Raw genomic sequence first — 11,144 nt, 5'->3', positions numbered from 1 at the left:
TTGGCATCTCGAAGCCACTCGCACAGATCCCACCGAGCTCCAACTTTCAGCTATAATACACTTTTGTACACAACTACACGATGGTGAATCCCTCTGGCTTTCTACCCCTGGGCCTTTGAGAATTAGGCCTCTGAGTTTGTGGCTTCGGGACCTGTGTCTGTGGTCTTTGAGATTCCATGCGCGGGGATCCAGGCATCTTGACATAGCTTGGCAGAATCTGAGTCTTGACCAACCCGGCCAGATACTCGACCAAGTCGTTCCATTCGAAGTTCAGTAGTGTCTTTGGTGACCATATTACCAGATTTATGGTACCGTAGAGAACTCTACCGCTCCCGTCCAGCGCTGTCCCATCTGAATCAAAGCCACTGGCTTTGATAACAGCCTTGATGGCGGCCAGTGTCCTGCACTCGGCCTGGCGGCGCATCACCACAGTACTACCATCATTAGTAGTTGCGGTTGCGTAAAGCCAGAGAGGCCTATTGAGCTTCCACTCATAACAGCGCCAGAGGATCTTCTTGGTCAGAGGATGTTCTTGGGGCTGCAGGTATGGTTCATGCTGATGGTCAAAAGCATGCCTTCGGCAAGCTTGAACACGCAGGATGGTGAGTCTGGTTTGCTTAGGGATGGTCTTCACGGCCTCGCTAGATTCGATCTTGTGTGCCGCGGCGAAATCTTTGACTGGTTGGCTTGGGTCCCAGCTGAGTGCTATGGGCAGGTTGGCCTGCCTGAAGACTGAAGGTTTCCATGATTTTGCGGCCGGTCGTGTGTTGTAAGCTTTAGACAGCAATGGTGGGATGAGAGCCTTGTGGTGAGTCGAGGCGGCGCGGCACATTGCCCGCTCCATGCTGAGAGAGCGATGGATGAGGAGGAGTCGAGTCACTGGTGGCTGTGGCTGACTTTCCCTCGGGAAGCGAAGAGACTCTGGGAGGGGCAGATATTGCTCCGCTCACAAAGGGCATTCACCTCCGGCTCAGTGCCTGTCCCCAGCTACACAGCGCTCGTGCCGGTAGACATTGTTGGTAGGAGGTATTGTCTGCAGCGGATGGGTTGGGAGCCTCTTGTGTTTCAAAATGGTCAAAAAAGAAGAGATGCGAGCCACAAATGGCAACAATTTCCTACAAGCGCCACTGTTGGCCCCCACTTATTACAGTGCACACACCCAATCAGCGGCAAACTGAAAAACAAGGCCTATTGGTATAAACCGCCTGCCACTGCCCCTCTCTCCTGCCCAGCGCTTCCCTTCACTCCCAAAAGCATCGGCCATCGCTGCAGCAATTTGCCAGCCCAAAAACAACCAAAAAGTTCTTGCTTCGCCGAGAACTCGACCGCAACACCCAATACCCCCATCACATATCGAGTCGTCCAGCCTAAGCGCTTAGAACAGCCAACATGCCCAAGAACAAGGGAAAGGGAGGCAAAAACAGACGTAGAGGAAAGAACGAGAACGAGTGCGTGTCTGCCCCTCCATCCTTTTCCTTGTTGCGCGCGCCCATCAAGCAGCCCACTGACATCTTAATCGCATCGCAGCAATGAGAAGCGCGAACTCACATTCAAGGAGGACGGGCAAGAATACGCCCAGGTCCTGAAGATGTTGGGCAACGGCAGACTCGAGGCTATGGTAAGCAACTACCAACACCAGTTCACCCACACATCTCGCTTTCCCATTTCCCCCCATCCCCCTCCTGGCTCGGATCCGAATCCAGCCAGCCCGCTCGACCGGCCGAGTTGTGGAAGCAGCAAAACTGACTCTTGCGACAGTGCTTCGACGGTGTCAAGCGTCTCGGTCTCATCCGCGGCAAGCTCAGGAAAAAGATCTGGATCAACAACGGCGACATCATCCTCGTCTCGCTCCGCGAGTACCAGGATGAGAAGGGTGACGTTATCCTCAAGTACTCCGCCGACGAGGCTCGTTCTCTGTACGTTTTCTCCCCCCTTGTCTGCTCGCTCTCGATCACCCGCAGCCTACTAACAACCCCCCAGCAAGGCCTACGGCGAGCTCCCAGACACCGCCAAGATCAACGAGACCGACACCTTCGGCCCCGGCGAGGATGGCGACTGCGGCTTTGAGTTCGACGAGGACCGTGACAGCGACGACGAGGGCGGCGCTGCGGGCGCCAGCAAGGATATCGAGATTGATGACATTTGAGAAACCTCAGCCGAGAAATCTCGCCAGATATCAGCGCAAACGTCACGTAGCATTTCACACTCTGCGGTGGGGCGCACCCTTTCCTACTTTTTGGTCTCAAAAGGGTTGGGGAAGCACAAAACTGTCTTCTCTCTCAAACCTTGGTTCGTTGGTAACACAAGCCAAGGTCCCCGACAGTTGGTGTTAGTCCTGTTGCAAATTGTGGAAAAGTTGTTGATAGCGGAGGAGAGGGGTGGGAGGGGAGATGGCTCCGTGATGGGAGAGACGTCATGGGCTGGATCTTTCTCGAGTAATGGATTTGATGATAAAGAAACTTTTTTGTGCCTTGTGTTGTTTTTGCTTACACTTTTGTGTTGATTATTTTTTTTTTTTTTTTTTTTTTTTGCATCGGTCAAAAGCGTGGGAAATAGACTGCCTGGGCTGGCAAAATAGTTCTGAATCAACATACCATCGTTTTCAGGTCCATCTTATTTAATGTACCGGTGATATTTTGCTTGGGAGGGGGCCAAAGGAGACATGCCCGAACCGCTCGCAAGAGTGGCATGTAATGCTCTTTTCAAACTACGAATTCAGAATGACTCTTTTCCTATCTTGCCTATTTCCCCTAGCTCTACATATCCCTTCCCTTTTCTTCGCTTTTGTGAACATCCTTGGACCTCGTGATGCCATCTCAAAGTACCCTCTCTTTCTCAAACTCCCGACCCCTTTCTCCTACTCCTTGCAAAACTCGCTTGAACCAGCCATACAAACTTCTCCGTCTACTCTTTCCCTTCATGTCAGACTACCCTTCTCACCAAACTCTCAACGCAGCCTCTTCTTCCACAAATCCTCACACTTAATCCCAGTCATCCCCGTCATCCTCATCATCTACTCACATGGTCAGCAACCGCCCGAAACATAAACATTTCATGATCAAGGGAAACTTACCACTCTTGCTAACTTTGTTCTTCCTCTTTTCCAACGCTAGCGCCAAAGCATCAGCCATCCCACCACCTGCCGCACCCCCAGCAGCAGCAGCCCCGACTCCCGCAGGCGGAAGACCACTCCCATGAGGGCCCGTATCATTCCCGGGAACTTGGGCTCCAGATCGATCCCGAATCTGGCTCCGATCCACTTTTTTGAGTGCCTTAATACCGCCAGCACCACGAATACCATCCAACAAGGCGCCACGTCCTGGATCGCCAGAGGAAAGGGCGGGTGCGGCGGGCACGCTGGACGAGTACCCCGAGTCTCGGTTGGGGGGGGGAGGAGGCGGAGGAGGAGGAGGGGGGATACCTCCTGCCGGAGGAGGCGGAGGGGGAGGTGGGGGGGCAATACCGCCCATTCCTGGTCCTGGAGGGGGAGGGGGAGGTGGTGGTGGGGGAGGAGCACCGCCCGATGGGGGGAGGGGTGGTGCCGGGGGTGCGCTGGATGCCGGAAGAGGAGGGGGAGGGGGTGCGTGTGACGAAGGCAAGGGTGGAGGGGGAGGTGCGTGTGAGGAAGGTAGAGGAGGAGGCGGGGGCGCATTCGAAGCTGGAAGCGGTGGTGGAGGAGGTGCGTTGGATGATGGCAGAGGGGGAGCTGGGCTTCTAACCGGCAATGAAGGAGGTGGTCGAGAGTTCATCGGTGGAAGAGGAGGCGCGCTCGAAGCCGGGGCCTTGGGAGGCAGAGGTGGAGGCGGGGCGTGCACTGGTGCCGCATTTCTCGACGGTGGAGCGGGAGGCACAGTGCCGCGACTCGGGGGAGGAGGAGGAACGCTCCGCTGTCCAGCAAAGGGTGGAGGGACGGCATGTCGGTGTGACGGTTCGCCATCTTCGATCGGTGTCTTTGGTGGCCGAGGCGGCGGTGGGGGTCCGGGAGCTGGAGGTGCCGGCACAGATCGAACCGGCTCGATACGCGCAAACTTGCCAGCGTCCGCGATGGGCGGGGGAACAGCGAATTTTGGTCGGGAGGGAAGAGGGGGGGTGTCTTCTCGCGGTGGTGTTGGCTCGCGCTCGGCTGGCGCATCCAGTTTATTGGCTGACCTTCTCGGAGCCGGCGGGGGAGGTGGCGCTGCTCCTCTTCTCGGGGCCGGGGGCGCTGGTGGTGCCGAGGGGGCCTCGGGGCGCCCTGCCGGAGGAGGTGGCGGAGGAGGCGCCCTCAGTCCTGCCCCTGATCCATTGACTGGAGGTGGTGGGGGAGGGGGCGCCGAGACTGGTTGACTGGCCTGGCTTGCCTGCTGTTCCTTGAGGAAATCAATGATGAAGTCCTGGTTGTCCTGGATAAAGTCGTCGGTAAGACCCTGTGCCTTCAAATCGTCTCCGAAATGTTCTCTCCATAGCGGGTCGAAGGCGTCCAGGGTAGCAAAGGCAGAGCGGGCCGGTGCCAAAACAGGCGGCGCATTGTACCCGTTGACGCTCCCGGATCTGCTATCTCGCGTCGAAGCGGCAGGGGCACGTGGCGATTCGGGCGGAGTGGGAGCGGACGAGTGACGGTGACCGAAGAGACCCCCAAGCAGACCATGGTGATGCTTGTGCGGGGCAGCTTGCGCCGAGCCTCCAAACGGTGTCTTCAGCGTGGCCTTGCTCGCGTTCTTCTCCCGGTCATTCATCTTCTTCAAGAACTGTTTGGCCTCCTTCTCGTCCACAAAGGACAGCCCCGCCAAACACTCTTCCAACTCAAACGTATGAAAAAAGACACGGTCTTGGTTGTAACTCCATGTGTCGAATATCTCTTGATCCCAAATGACACCTCGGTTTCCGGGCTGTCCAGCCGTTAGCAAGGTGAACCAGCAATACCATTGTGCCACAAGTCCCAAGAATTGCCTACCGAGATGTCCACCATCTTCAACCAGTACGTGTTGCCGACCAGGTCATTCGCCAGCACCACAGCACCCTGTAACCCCGTGTATGTCCATTTCGACCGATTGGGATACGCTACGTAGAGGCGAGCAATGGCAACGGCGTGGATTTTGTTGGTTTGCTTGGGCACATGGCGCTTGACGGTCTCCTTGTCGTCGTCATTCAAGATTGAGGGCATCGCGGGGGAAAAGGGGGAAGGTCGGGCGGCGGTGGTGGTCGGTGATTCCGTGCGGCCTTCGGCTTGGAGGGAGTCTGAAAAGATAGCCCAGAAATTATTGTCCCTGTAGGCTCAACATCAACAGGTTGTGAATCTCGCAGGCAGCGGTCGTTGTTGTCCAGTGGTTGGGTGGGTTGGCTGGTGACTGATAGCCTGATAGACGCAGCGAGGCGCTAATAAGGCACATAGAAACTCGGCGCTACCGTCCTCCGTTGTCGTCAGCGAGTGCGCGGCGGAGAGCGAGGTGCCCGGTGCAGTGCGGATGCAGTGCGGATGCAGTGGCTGTTTGCTGGTAGGAACGGTACCCAGAGCGTTCAGAGCAATGGCAAGACGGAGGGCGGATACGTCGGGTTCGTGATGATGATTCTGGAAAGGCTGCTGCTGACTGGGGAGATTCATTAAACGTTTGCTTGCATCACCAGGCTGCTGATTCAGGGAACCCTTGCAGATGTCCAGCGGTCTCTTTCTGGAACGGCATGGCACTACGGGTCAGCCACAATGAGGGGAGCAGGAATAAGATTAAACACCGCCACAGCTCACCAACGATTCGTCGACTCCTAGGCGAGGTCTCTTTGGCTCTTTGAGCGCCGCCTTTACGCATTTGAGAAAAAAGAGTTCAAATCCTCAGTTTTTGTATTTTTCTGGCATCTGAAGCGCGATCCCCAGCTGTTTTCTGTACATGACCTGCCAAACGGTAGTTTGAGAACTCACATGCTGGTGGGCTCATGGCTTCAAGTGATCAGCGACCGGCCGTTACCAAGAAGCTGGTTGAGTGAGTTCCTTGTCAGCCATACATACATACATATCTGAAGAGGTCACACATTTAGGAACGATATTCCGACGGAAACATAAGCACACACAGTGGACAATTCATAGTTATTGTAGGCTCGTCAGGTTCGTCATTAAAACTAATACACGCATAGTAATACAGCCCGGTCAGGGATCCGTCCAAGAGTCGGCCATGGAAAAATGAAAAAACTAGGAAGATGATGGTCTAGTCCATTCAGTTGTTGAGGTCCTTTGCCTTCTCATGACGCTCCTCCTTGGTCCCCTCCTCCTGAGCATTGAAGTTATCACTGATGACAGGTCCAGGGTTGGCCGAGTGAGCTTCTAGGACTTTCTTGGTCTCCTCGCTGAGCTTCTGGAAGGTGCCCTTTTCACACAGTGTCAGGTCAGTCCCATGCCATATCGAGATGGTGGAAGACCGCGGTCTGCCTACCTTATCTTGCTCCTGCTCATCGATGGGCTGGATGGAGAACTTCTTGTTGGACTCAGACATGGTGGTTGTTTGTTTGGCGCGGTGACGTGCAGTTGGTTGGTGATGTTGCAGTTGCAGGGGGTGTGTAGGTGGGGCAGAGGGGTTCTTTGAGGGTTGAGAATGATATCTTTTGTGGAATCGTTAGGTTTTTGTGTGACTTGATGAAGAAAAGAAAGAGGAGAGTTGCGAGTAGAAGGAGGAGAGCCTTTGCTTTGCCTTTTAAGGAGATTTCCCTGAACCGGTACGTATCATCACACTTTGGATCTTGCTGGGGGACAATGACGTCGAGGGTCACGGGTTGGAGCGGCCTTTGGCGGGTGTCTTTGGGGCGCGGTCCGCTAATGAGTTAGTGCCCAGTTGAGCGATACGGGGGTTCCTGTACTAACAAACGGTCCAGGGTTACGTGCGTGCCTTTGTGTTACCAACCACATCAAAACTCACCATTCCTCTCATCCACACAGCCTGGATGCATGACACCTCAGCTTGTGGTGCCATCTCATGGTCACGACGATGTTGTTTGAAGCGGTGTGAGAAGAACTCCAGACTGAACACAGCAAGTCAGTGAAGGCGCCCCGCATGTCTTCTGCCAGCACCCCCCAGCCTGTGCAGCCTGTGAAGCTCTCACTGCCCTTAGTGCGTCTCTCTTGAGTTGCATCCACAGCTGTTTGCTAACTCCCGTCTCCATGTGTTAGGTATACCAGCAGAAGCTGTTTGAGGAGCTCCGCAAAGAAGATGAACTGGTGGTTCTGGCCCGAGGTCTCGGTCTCATGCGCCTTATCACGAACCTCCTTCACTCCTATGATGCTGCAGGAAACAACCTGATTGTCATCGTCAATGCCGAAGACAGGGAAAATGCCTGGATCGGTGAAGCGCTCGCCGAGCATGCCGCCATCAGTATGTCACCCAAGGCCAGGGGCCTCGCCGTGGTCAACACCGACTACACGAGCGTGGGTGCTCGAGAGAAGATGTATGCTGGTGGTGGTATTTTCAGCGTCACATCACGTATCTTGGTCGTCGATATGTTGACCGGTCTCCTAAATCCGGAAACCATCACCGGCATGCTCGTTCTTCACGCCGACAAGGCTGTTGCCACTTCGTTAGAGGCCTTCATCATCAGGATATACCGCCAAAAGAACAAGGTCGGCTTTCTAAAGGCGTTCTCCGACAACCCAGACCCGTTCACGACCGGCTTTTCGCCCTTGGCTACCATGATGAGGAACTTGTTTTTACGCAAAGCATCTTTGTGGCCACGTTTTCATGTCCACGTCGCGCAGGCACTCGAGGGGAAGAAGAAAGCCGAGGTCATTGAGTTGGAGGTGCCAATGACCAACGCAATGCGTGAGATTCAGGTGGCCATCATGGAATGTGTCGAAGTCAGTATTCATGAGCTGAAGAAGGGCAACACGGGGCTTGAGATGGAAGACTGGAACCTCGACAGCGCTCTTCTCAAGAACTTTGACGTTCTTGTCCGCAGACAGCTCGATCCTAATTGGCACCGGGTCAGCTGGAAAACAAAGCAGATTGTGGGCGATTTGACTGTACTCAGGGGTATGCTGCACTCAGTCTTGGCCCTCGATGCGGTCTCTTTTCTTCAGCAGCTCGATACCATTCATGCTGCTCACTCGCCACCCCCTGGATCGACAAGACAGACCCAGTCTCCGTGGCTCTTTCTCGATGCAGCCCAGACCATCTTTGACACTGCCAAGAAGAGGGTTTATGCCAGCACCCAGAAAGCGAAGGCAGACTCCAGCATTGATTCTCTGCAACCTGTACTCGAAGAACAGCCAAAGTGGTCAGTATTGGCCGATGTGCTAGAAGAGATAGACCGTGACCTTTTCTTTGAGCAGCAGGCCCGTGACGATTCCAACGGCACCATTCTAATCATGTGCTCGGACACGAACACATGCCGCCAGCTCCGCGACTATCTTCAGACCATGCACGTCAAGCCGAGGACTGCGAAGCGCATTGAGGAGGTCTACGATCCAGAAGAGGACAAGCCTTCAGCCGCCTACATGATGCGCAAGAAGCTGCGCAACTATCTCAAGTGGAAGAGGGAGTTTGCCCAGGTCAGCGCCACGCTGTTCGCGGAGAATCAAAAGGCGCTTAGTGGTGCCGTTGACCCCCGTCTTGCGCAGTCCAAAAGCCGGGCACCATCCAACAAGAGACGTCGGGTCCGCGGTGGTGGAGCGGTAGGCTCTGGCTCGAGCCGTCTAGAGAATGGCAGCATCCCGCAGTACTTTGAGAAGCCTAATGAGGTCGCCGAGCTGATGGGGCAGATTGACATTACCGAAGCGGAAGCCAACCAGAAAGATGACCTCGTCATGGCTGACCCGTTGGAAGACATGGACGACTACTATCAGCTCTATGACATGCAAGATCTCGTCGTCATCCACGCCTACGACGGCGATCAGGACGAGCACGTGCTGGAAGAAGTCAAACCCAAGTACATCATCATGTACGAACCCGACGCCTCCTTCATCCGCCGAGTGGAAGTCTACCGCTCCAGCCATAACGATCGAAACGTCAGGGTCTACTTCCTCTACTACGGCGGCTCGGTCGAAGAACAACGCTACCTCTCCACCGTCCGCCGAGAGAAAGACAACTTCACCAAACTCATCAAAGAGCGCGCCTCCATGTCCCTGGTAATGACAGTCGACTCCTCCACCGAAGACCCCCAAGAAGCCTTCCTCCGCACAATCAACACCCGCATCGCCGGCGGCGGGAAGCTCTCCACCGCCACCGCTGAGCCGCCCCGAGTGGTGGTCGATGTTCGTGAATTCCGCTCTTCTTTGCCGTCCCTGCTCCACGGCCGGTCGATGGTCATCGTGCCGTGCATGTTGACAGTAGGAGATTACATCCTCTCCCCCAACATCTGCATAGAACGAAAATCGGTCTCGGATCTCATCTCCTCCTTCTCCAACGGAAGGCTCTACTCGCAATGCGAGACCATGTTCCAACACTACCAAAACCCTATGCTGCTCATCGAATTCGACCAAAACAAATCCTTCACCCTCGAACCATTCGCCGACCTGTCAGGAAGCATCTCCTCCCTCCACTCGGCCAACGCAGGCGAGAAGGACCTCCAGTCCAAGATTGTGTTGTTGACGTTGGCCTTCCCCAAGCTAAGAATAATCTGGAGCTCAAGCCCGTACGAAACAGCAGAGATTTTCGAACGGCTAAAGAGTCAAGAGAAGGAGCCTGATCCGATTGCCGCGGTCAGGGCAGGGTTGAATGACGGGGATGATGTCGAGGGGAGCCAGCAGGGGCAAGGGGCGGCTTTCAACCCGGAGCCGGGGGAGATGCTGGCCGCTGTGCCCGGGGTCACGCCGAAGAATATTGGGAATATTACGGCCAAGATGGAGAATATAAAGGAGGTTGCGAACGCGACGGTTGAGGAGCTGAGTGCGCTTGTTGGGAAGGAGGCGGGCAGGCAGATAGAGAGGTTCTTTGGGAGGGATTTGTTGGAGGATAGTTAAGTGACTGAGAGGAGGGTGTAGATGTGTCGATATGTGGTATGAGGTGGGAGGTAGATGCATAAAAAAATAAAAAAAAAAAATAAAAAAAAAATGTTTGTTGGCCATGTAACTTGCACATATGTGGCTTGAACCTGTGCGCCTTTCCCCGCGCCTCTGCGTCATTCGCTTTCCAGCCAGAGGGGGCTTACCCTCGGGGTTGACCTGAAGCGCAGCAGATTCTGAGCCCCCCCCCCTCACCCCCAGTTACCACTTTGCGCCAATCCCTCCCACGAATCGCATTAGGAAGTAGGTTGAGAAGTTGCTCTTGTGTATAGTGTTCAGCTCTTCCATATTTGAGAACTGAACACTATAGTCGCCCAACCAATGTGATTTGGTTGTCGGTTTGACATTCAACATATCAAGTAACACAAACACAAAAATCATTCCAAGAGTATGCCGTATGAAAGATGTATTATCTAGTAGGTAACCCCCATCAAAACGCAGTGCCCTTCCTCCTCCCCTTCTCCTCGCCTCCCCTCCTGACTGCTCCCGCGTAAGAAACGCAGTCTGGGTATTTGGGTATCTTTATTCATTATCCTCCACTCCGTCGCTTTGCAAAAGAGAAAAAACACCAGTTCATATCCCATTCATCGATAACAAAAGAAATCATCCCCTTTCCCATCAATCATGAGCTGCGGCTGTGTTGATGGGACTTAAATGGCAGCAGTAGTCCCATGTCTCCTCCTCCCAAACCCTCTGCTCTTGCGGGTGGTGGTGCCACCGTGGCGACGGCGACCGCCGCAGGTGTTGCAGGTGAGGAAGCCGACGATGATGCCGAGGAAGTTGATGATGCCGTTGACGATGGCCATGATGATGTTGCCGATGCCGTTGATGATGGCCATGATAGTGCGGCCGATGGTGCGGAGAGCACTCTGGATCTGTTTCAATCGGTTAGTTACCAGTCGCTAGTGATGAAAGAAGGTGGTGGTGGTGGTGGTGGTGGTGGAGGAGGAGGAGGAGGAGGAGGAGGTGACATACGCAAGAGACGACGGCGCCCATTTTGACTGGTTGGTTTGGTTTGGTTTGGTTTGATTTGTGATTGTTTGTTTGTGGTAAAGTGGTGGTGGTTTACTTGAAGCCGCAAGCAAATACTTTGTATTTGTGTGTTGTTGTGTTGTGTTTGTTGATGCTGATGAAAGAAAGAAAAAAACGGAATCAAACTCTGGTGGTGGGATGGCAAGATAATATA

General features: G+C 54.4%; 6 protein-coding genes across 6 annotated transcripts; 2 read left to right on the top strand and 4 right to left on the bottom strand.

The window, feature by feature from the left end:
• Window positions 1-73: 73 nt before the first annotated feature.
• On the bottom strand, window positions 74-844 carry QC763_119380 (uncharacterized protein; the record flags this gene model as incomplete). Its single annotated transcript, XM_062908526.1, has 1 exon — window positions 74-844. The coding sequence occupies one exon, from the start codon at window positions 842-844 to the stop codon at window positions 74-76; it is 771 nt and encodes a 256-aa protein (XP_062771634.1).
• Window positions 845-1,159: 315 nt separating this feature from the next.
• Window positions 1,160-2,448, top strand: TIF11 (Translation initiation factor 1A). The gene is made up of 4 exons (XM_062908525.1): window positions 1,160-1,448; window positions 1,528-1,618; window positions 1,759-1,916; window positions 1,981-2,448. The coding sequence occupies exons 1-4, from the start codon at window positions 1,390-1,392 to the stop codon at window positions 2,144-2,146; spliced, it is 474 nt and encodes a 157-aa protein (XP_062771633.1). The 5' UTR covers window positions 1,160-1,389; the 3' UTR covers window positions 2,147-2,448.
• A 203-nt stretch (window positions 2,449-2,651) lies between these two features.
• Window positions 2,652-5,803, bottom strand: QC763_119360 (uncharacterized protein). The gene is made up of 3 exons (XM_062908524.1): window positions 4,934-5,803; window positions 3,074-4,868; window positions 2,652-3,013 (listed from the first exon to the last, which is right to left on the bottom strand). Exons 1-3 carry the CDS (start codon window positions 5,141-5,143, stop codon window positions 2,982-2,984), a joined length of 2,037 nt encoding a protein of 678 aa, XP_062771632.1. The 5' UTR covers window positions 5,144-5,803; the 3' UTR covers window positions 2,652-2,981.
• On the top strand, window positions 5,709-9,916 carry rad16 (DNA repair protein RAD16; the record flags this gene model as incomplete). Its single annotated transcript, XM_062908522.1, is given in 6 exon segments — window positions 5,709-5,848; window positions 5,933-6,063; window positions 6,106-6,353; window positions 6,359-6,681; window positions 6,798-7,073; window positions 7,133-9,916. Coding segments are annotated over 2 exon segments (2,841 nt in total). The 5' UTR covers window positions 5,709-5,848; window positions 5,933-6,063; window positions 6,106-6,353; window positions 6,359-6,681; window positions 6,798-7,016.
• Window positions 6,038-6,895, bottom strand: QC763_119355 (uncharacterized protein). Its single transcript, XM_062908523.1, has 2 exons — window positions 6,402-6,895; window positions 6,038-6,335 (listed from the first exon to the last, which is right to left on the bottom strand). Exons 1-2 carry the CDS (start codon window positions 6,459-6,461, stop codon window positions 6,186-6,188), a joined length of 210 nt encoding a protein of 69 aa, XP_062771631.1. The 5' UTR covers window positions 6,462-6,895; the 3' UTR covers window positions 6,038-6,185.
• Window positions 9,917-10,367: 451 nt separating the features above from the next.
• QC763_119345 (uncharacterized protein) lies at window positions 10,368-11,053 on the bottom strand. Its single transcript, XM_062908521.1, has 2 exons — window positions 10,934-11,053; window positions 10,368-10,833 (listed from the first exon to the last, which is right to left on the bottom strand). The coding sequence occupies exons 1-2, from the start codon at window positions 10,952-10,954 to the stop codon at window positions 10,609-10,611; spliced, it is 246 nt and encodes an 81-aa protein (XP_062771629.1). The 5' UTR covers window positions 10,955-11,053; the 3' UTR covers window positions 10,368-10,608.
• Window positions 11,054-11,144: the final 91 nt, after the last annotated feature.

Source organism: Podospora pseudopauciseta, chromosome 1 (genome assembly GCF_035222475.1).
Source record: "Podospora pseudopauciseta strain CBS 411.78 chromosome 1, whole genome shotgun sequence".
In the NCBI taxonomy this organism is placed as follows: domain Eukaryota; kingdom Fungi; phylum Ascomycota; class Sordariomycetes; order Sordariales; family Podosporaceae; genus Podospora; species Podospora pseudopauciseta.
Note: the sequence above shows the minus strand (reverse complement) of the source record. Positions and strands in the feature narration are given on the sequence as shown.

What these genes read in the sequence shown, in the direction of transcription:
- QC763_119345 (XM_062908521.1), bottom strand. Translation starts at nt 10,954, where the DNA reads ATGGGCGCCGTCGTCTCTTGC. An exon ending in TGGGCGCCGTCGTCTCTTGC is followed by an intron (nt 10,834 to 10,933) that starts GTATGTCACCTC and finishes CGATTGAAACAG; the next exon opens with ATCCAGAGTGCTCTCCGCAC.
- TIF11 (XM_062908525.1), top strand. Translation starts at nt 1,390, where the DNA reads ATGCCCAAGAACAAGGGAAAGGGAGGCAAAAACAGACGTAGAGGAAAG. An exon ending in AGAGGAAAGAACGAGAACGA is followed by an intron (nt 1,449 to 1,527) that starts GTGCGTGTCTGC and finishes ATCGCATCGCAG; the next exon opens with CAATGAGAAGCGCGAACTCA. An exon ending in ACGGCAGACTCGAGGCTATG is followed by an intron (nt 1,619 to 1,758) that starts GTAAGCAACTAC and finishes CTCTTGCGACAG; the next exon opens with TGCTTCGACGGTGTCAAGCG.
- QC763_119360 (XM_062908524.1), bottom strand. Translation starts at nt 5,143, where the DNA reads ATGCCCTCAATCTTGAATGACGACGACAAGGAGACCGTCAAGCGCCAT. An exon ending in TGAAGATGGTGGACATCTCG is followed by an intron (nt 4,869 to 4,933) that starts GTAGGCAATTCT and finishes ACGGCTGGACAG; the next exon opens with CCCGGAAACCGAGGTGTCAT. An exon ending in GAACAAAGTTAGCAAGAGTG is followed by an intron (nt 3,014 to 3,073) that starts GTAAGTTTCCCT and finishes CCATGTGAGTAG; the next exon opens with ATGATGAGGATGACGGGGAT.
- QC763_119355 (XM_062908523.1), bottom strand. Translation starts at nt 6,461, where the DNA reads ATGTCTGAGTCCAACAAGAAGTTCTCCATCCAGCCCATCGATGAGCAG. An exon ending in ATGAGCAGGAGCAAGATAAG is followed by an intron (nt 6,336 to 6,401) that starts GTAGGCAGACCG and finishes CTGTGTGAAAAG; the next exon opens with GGCACCTTCCAGAAGCTCAG.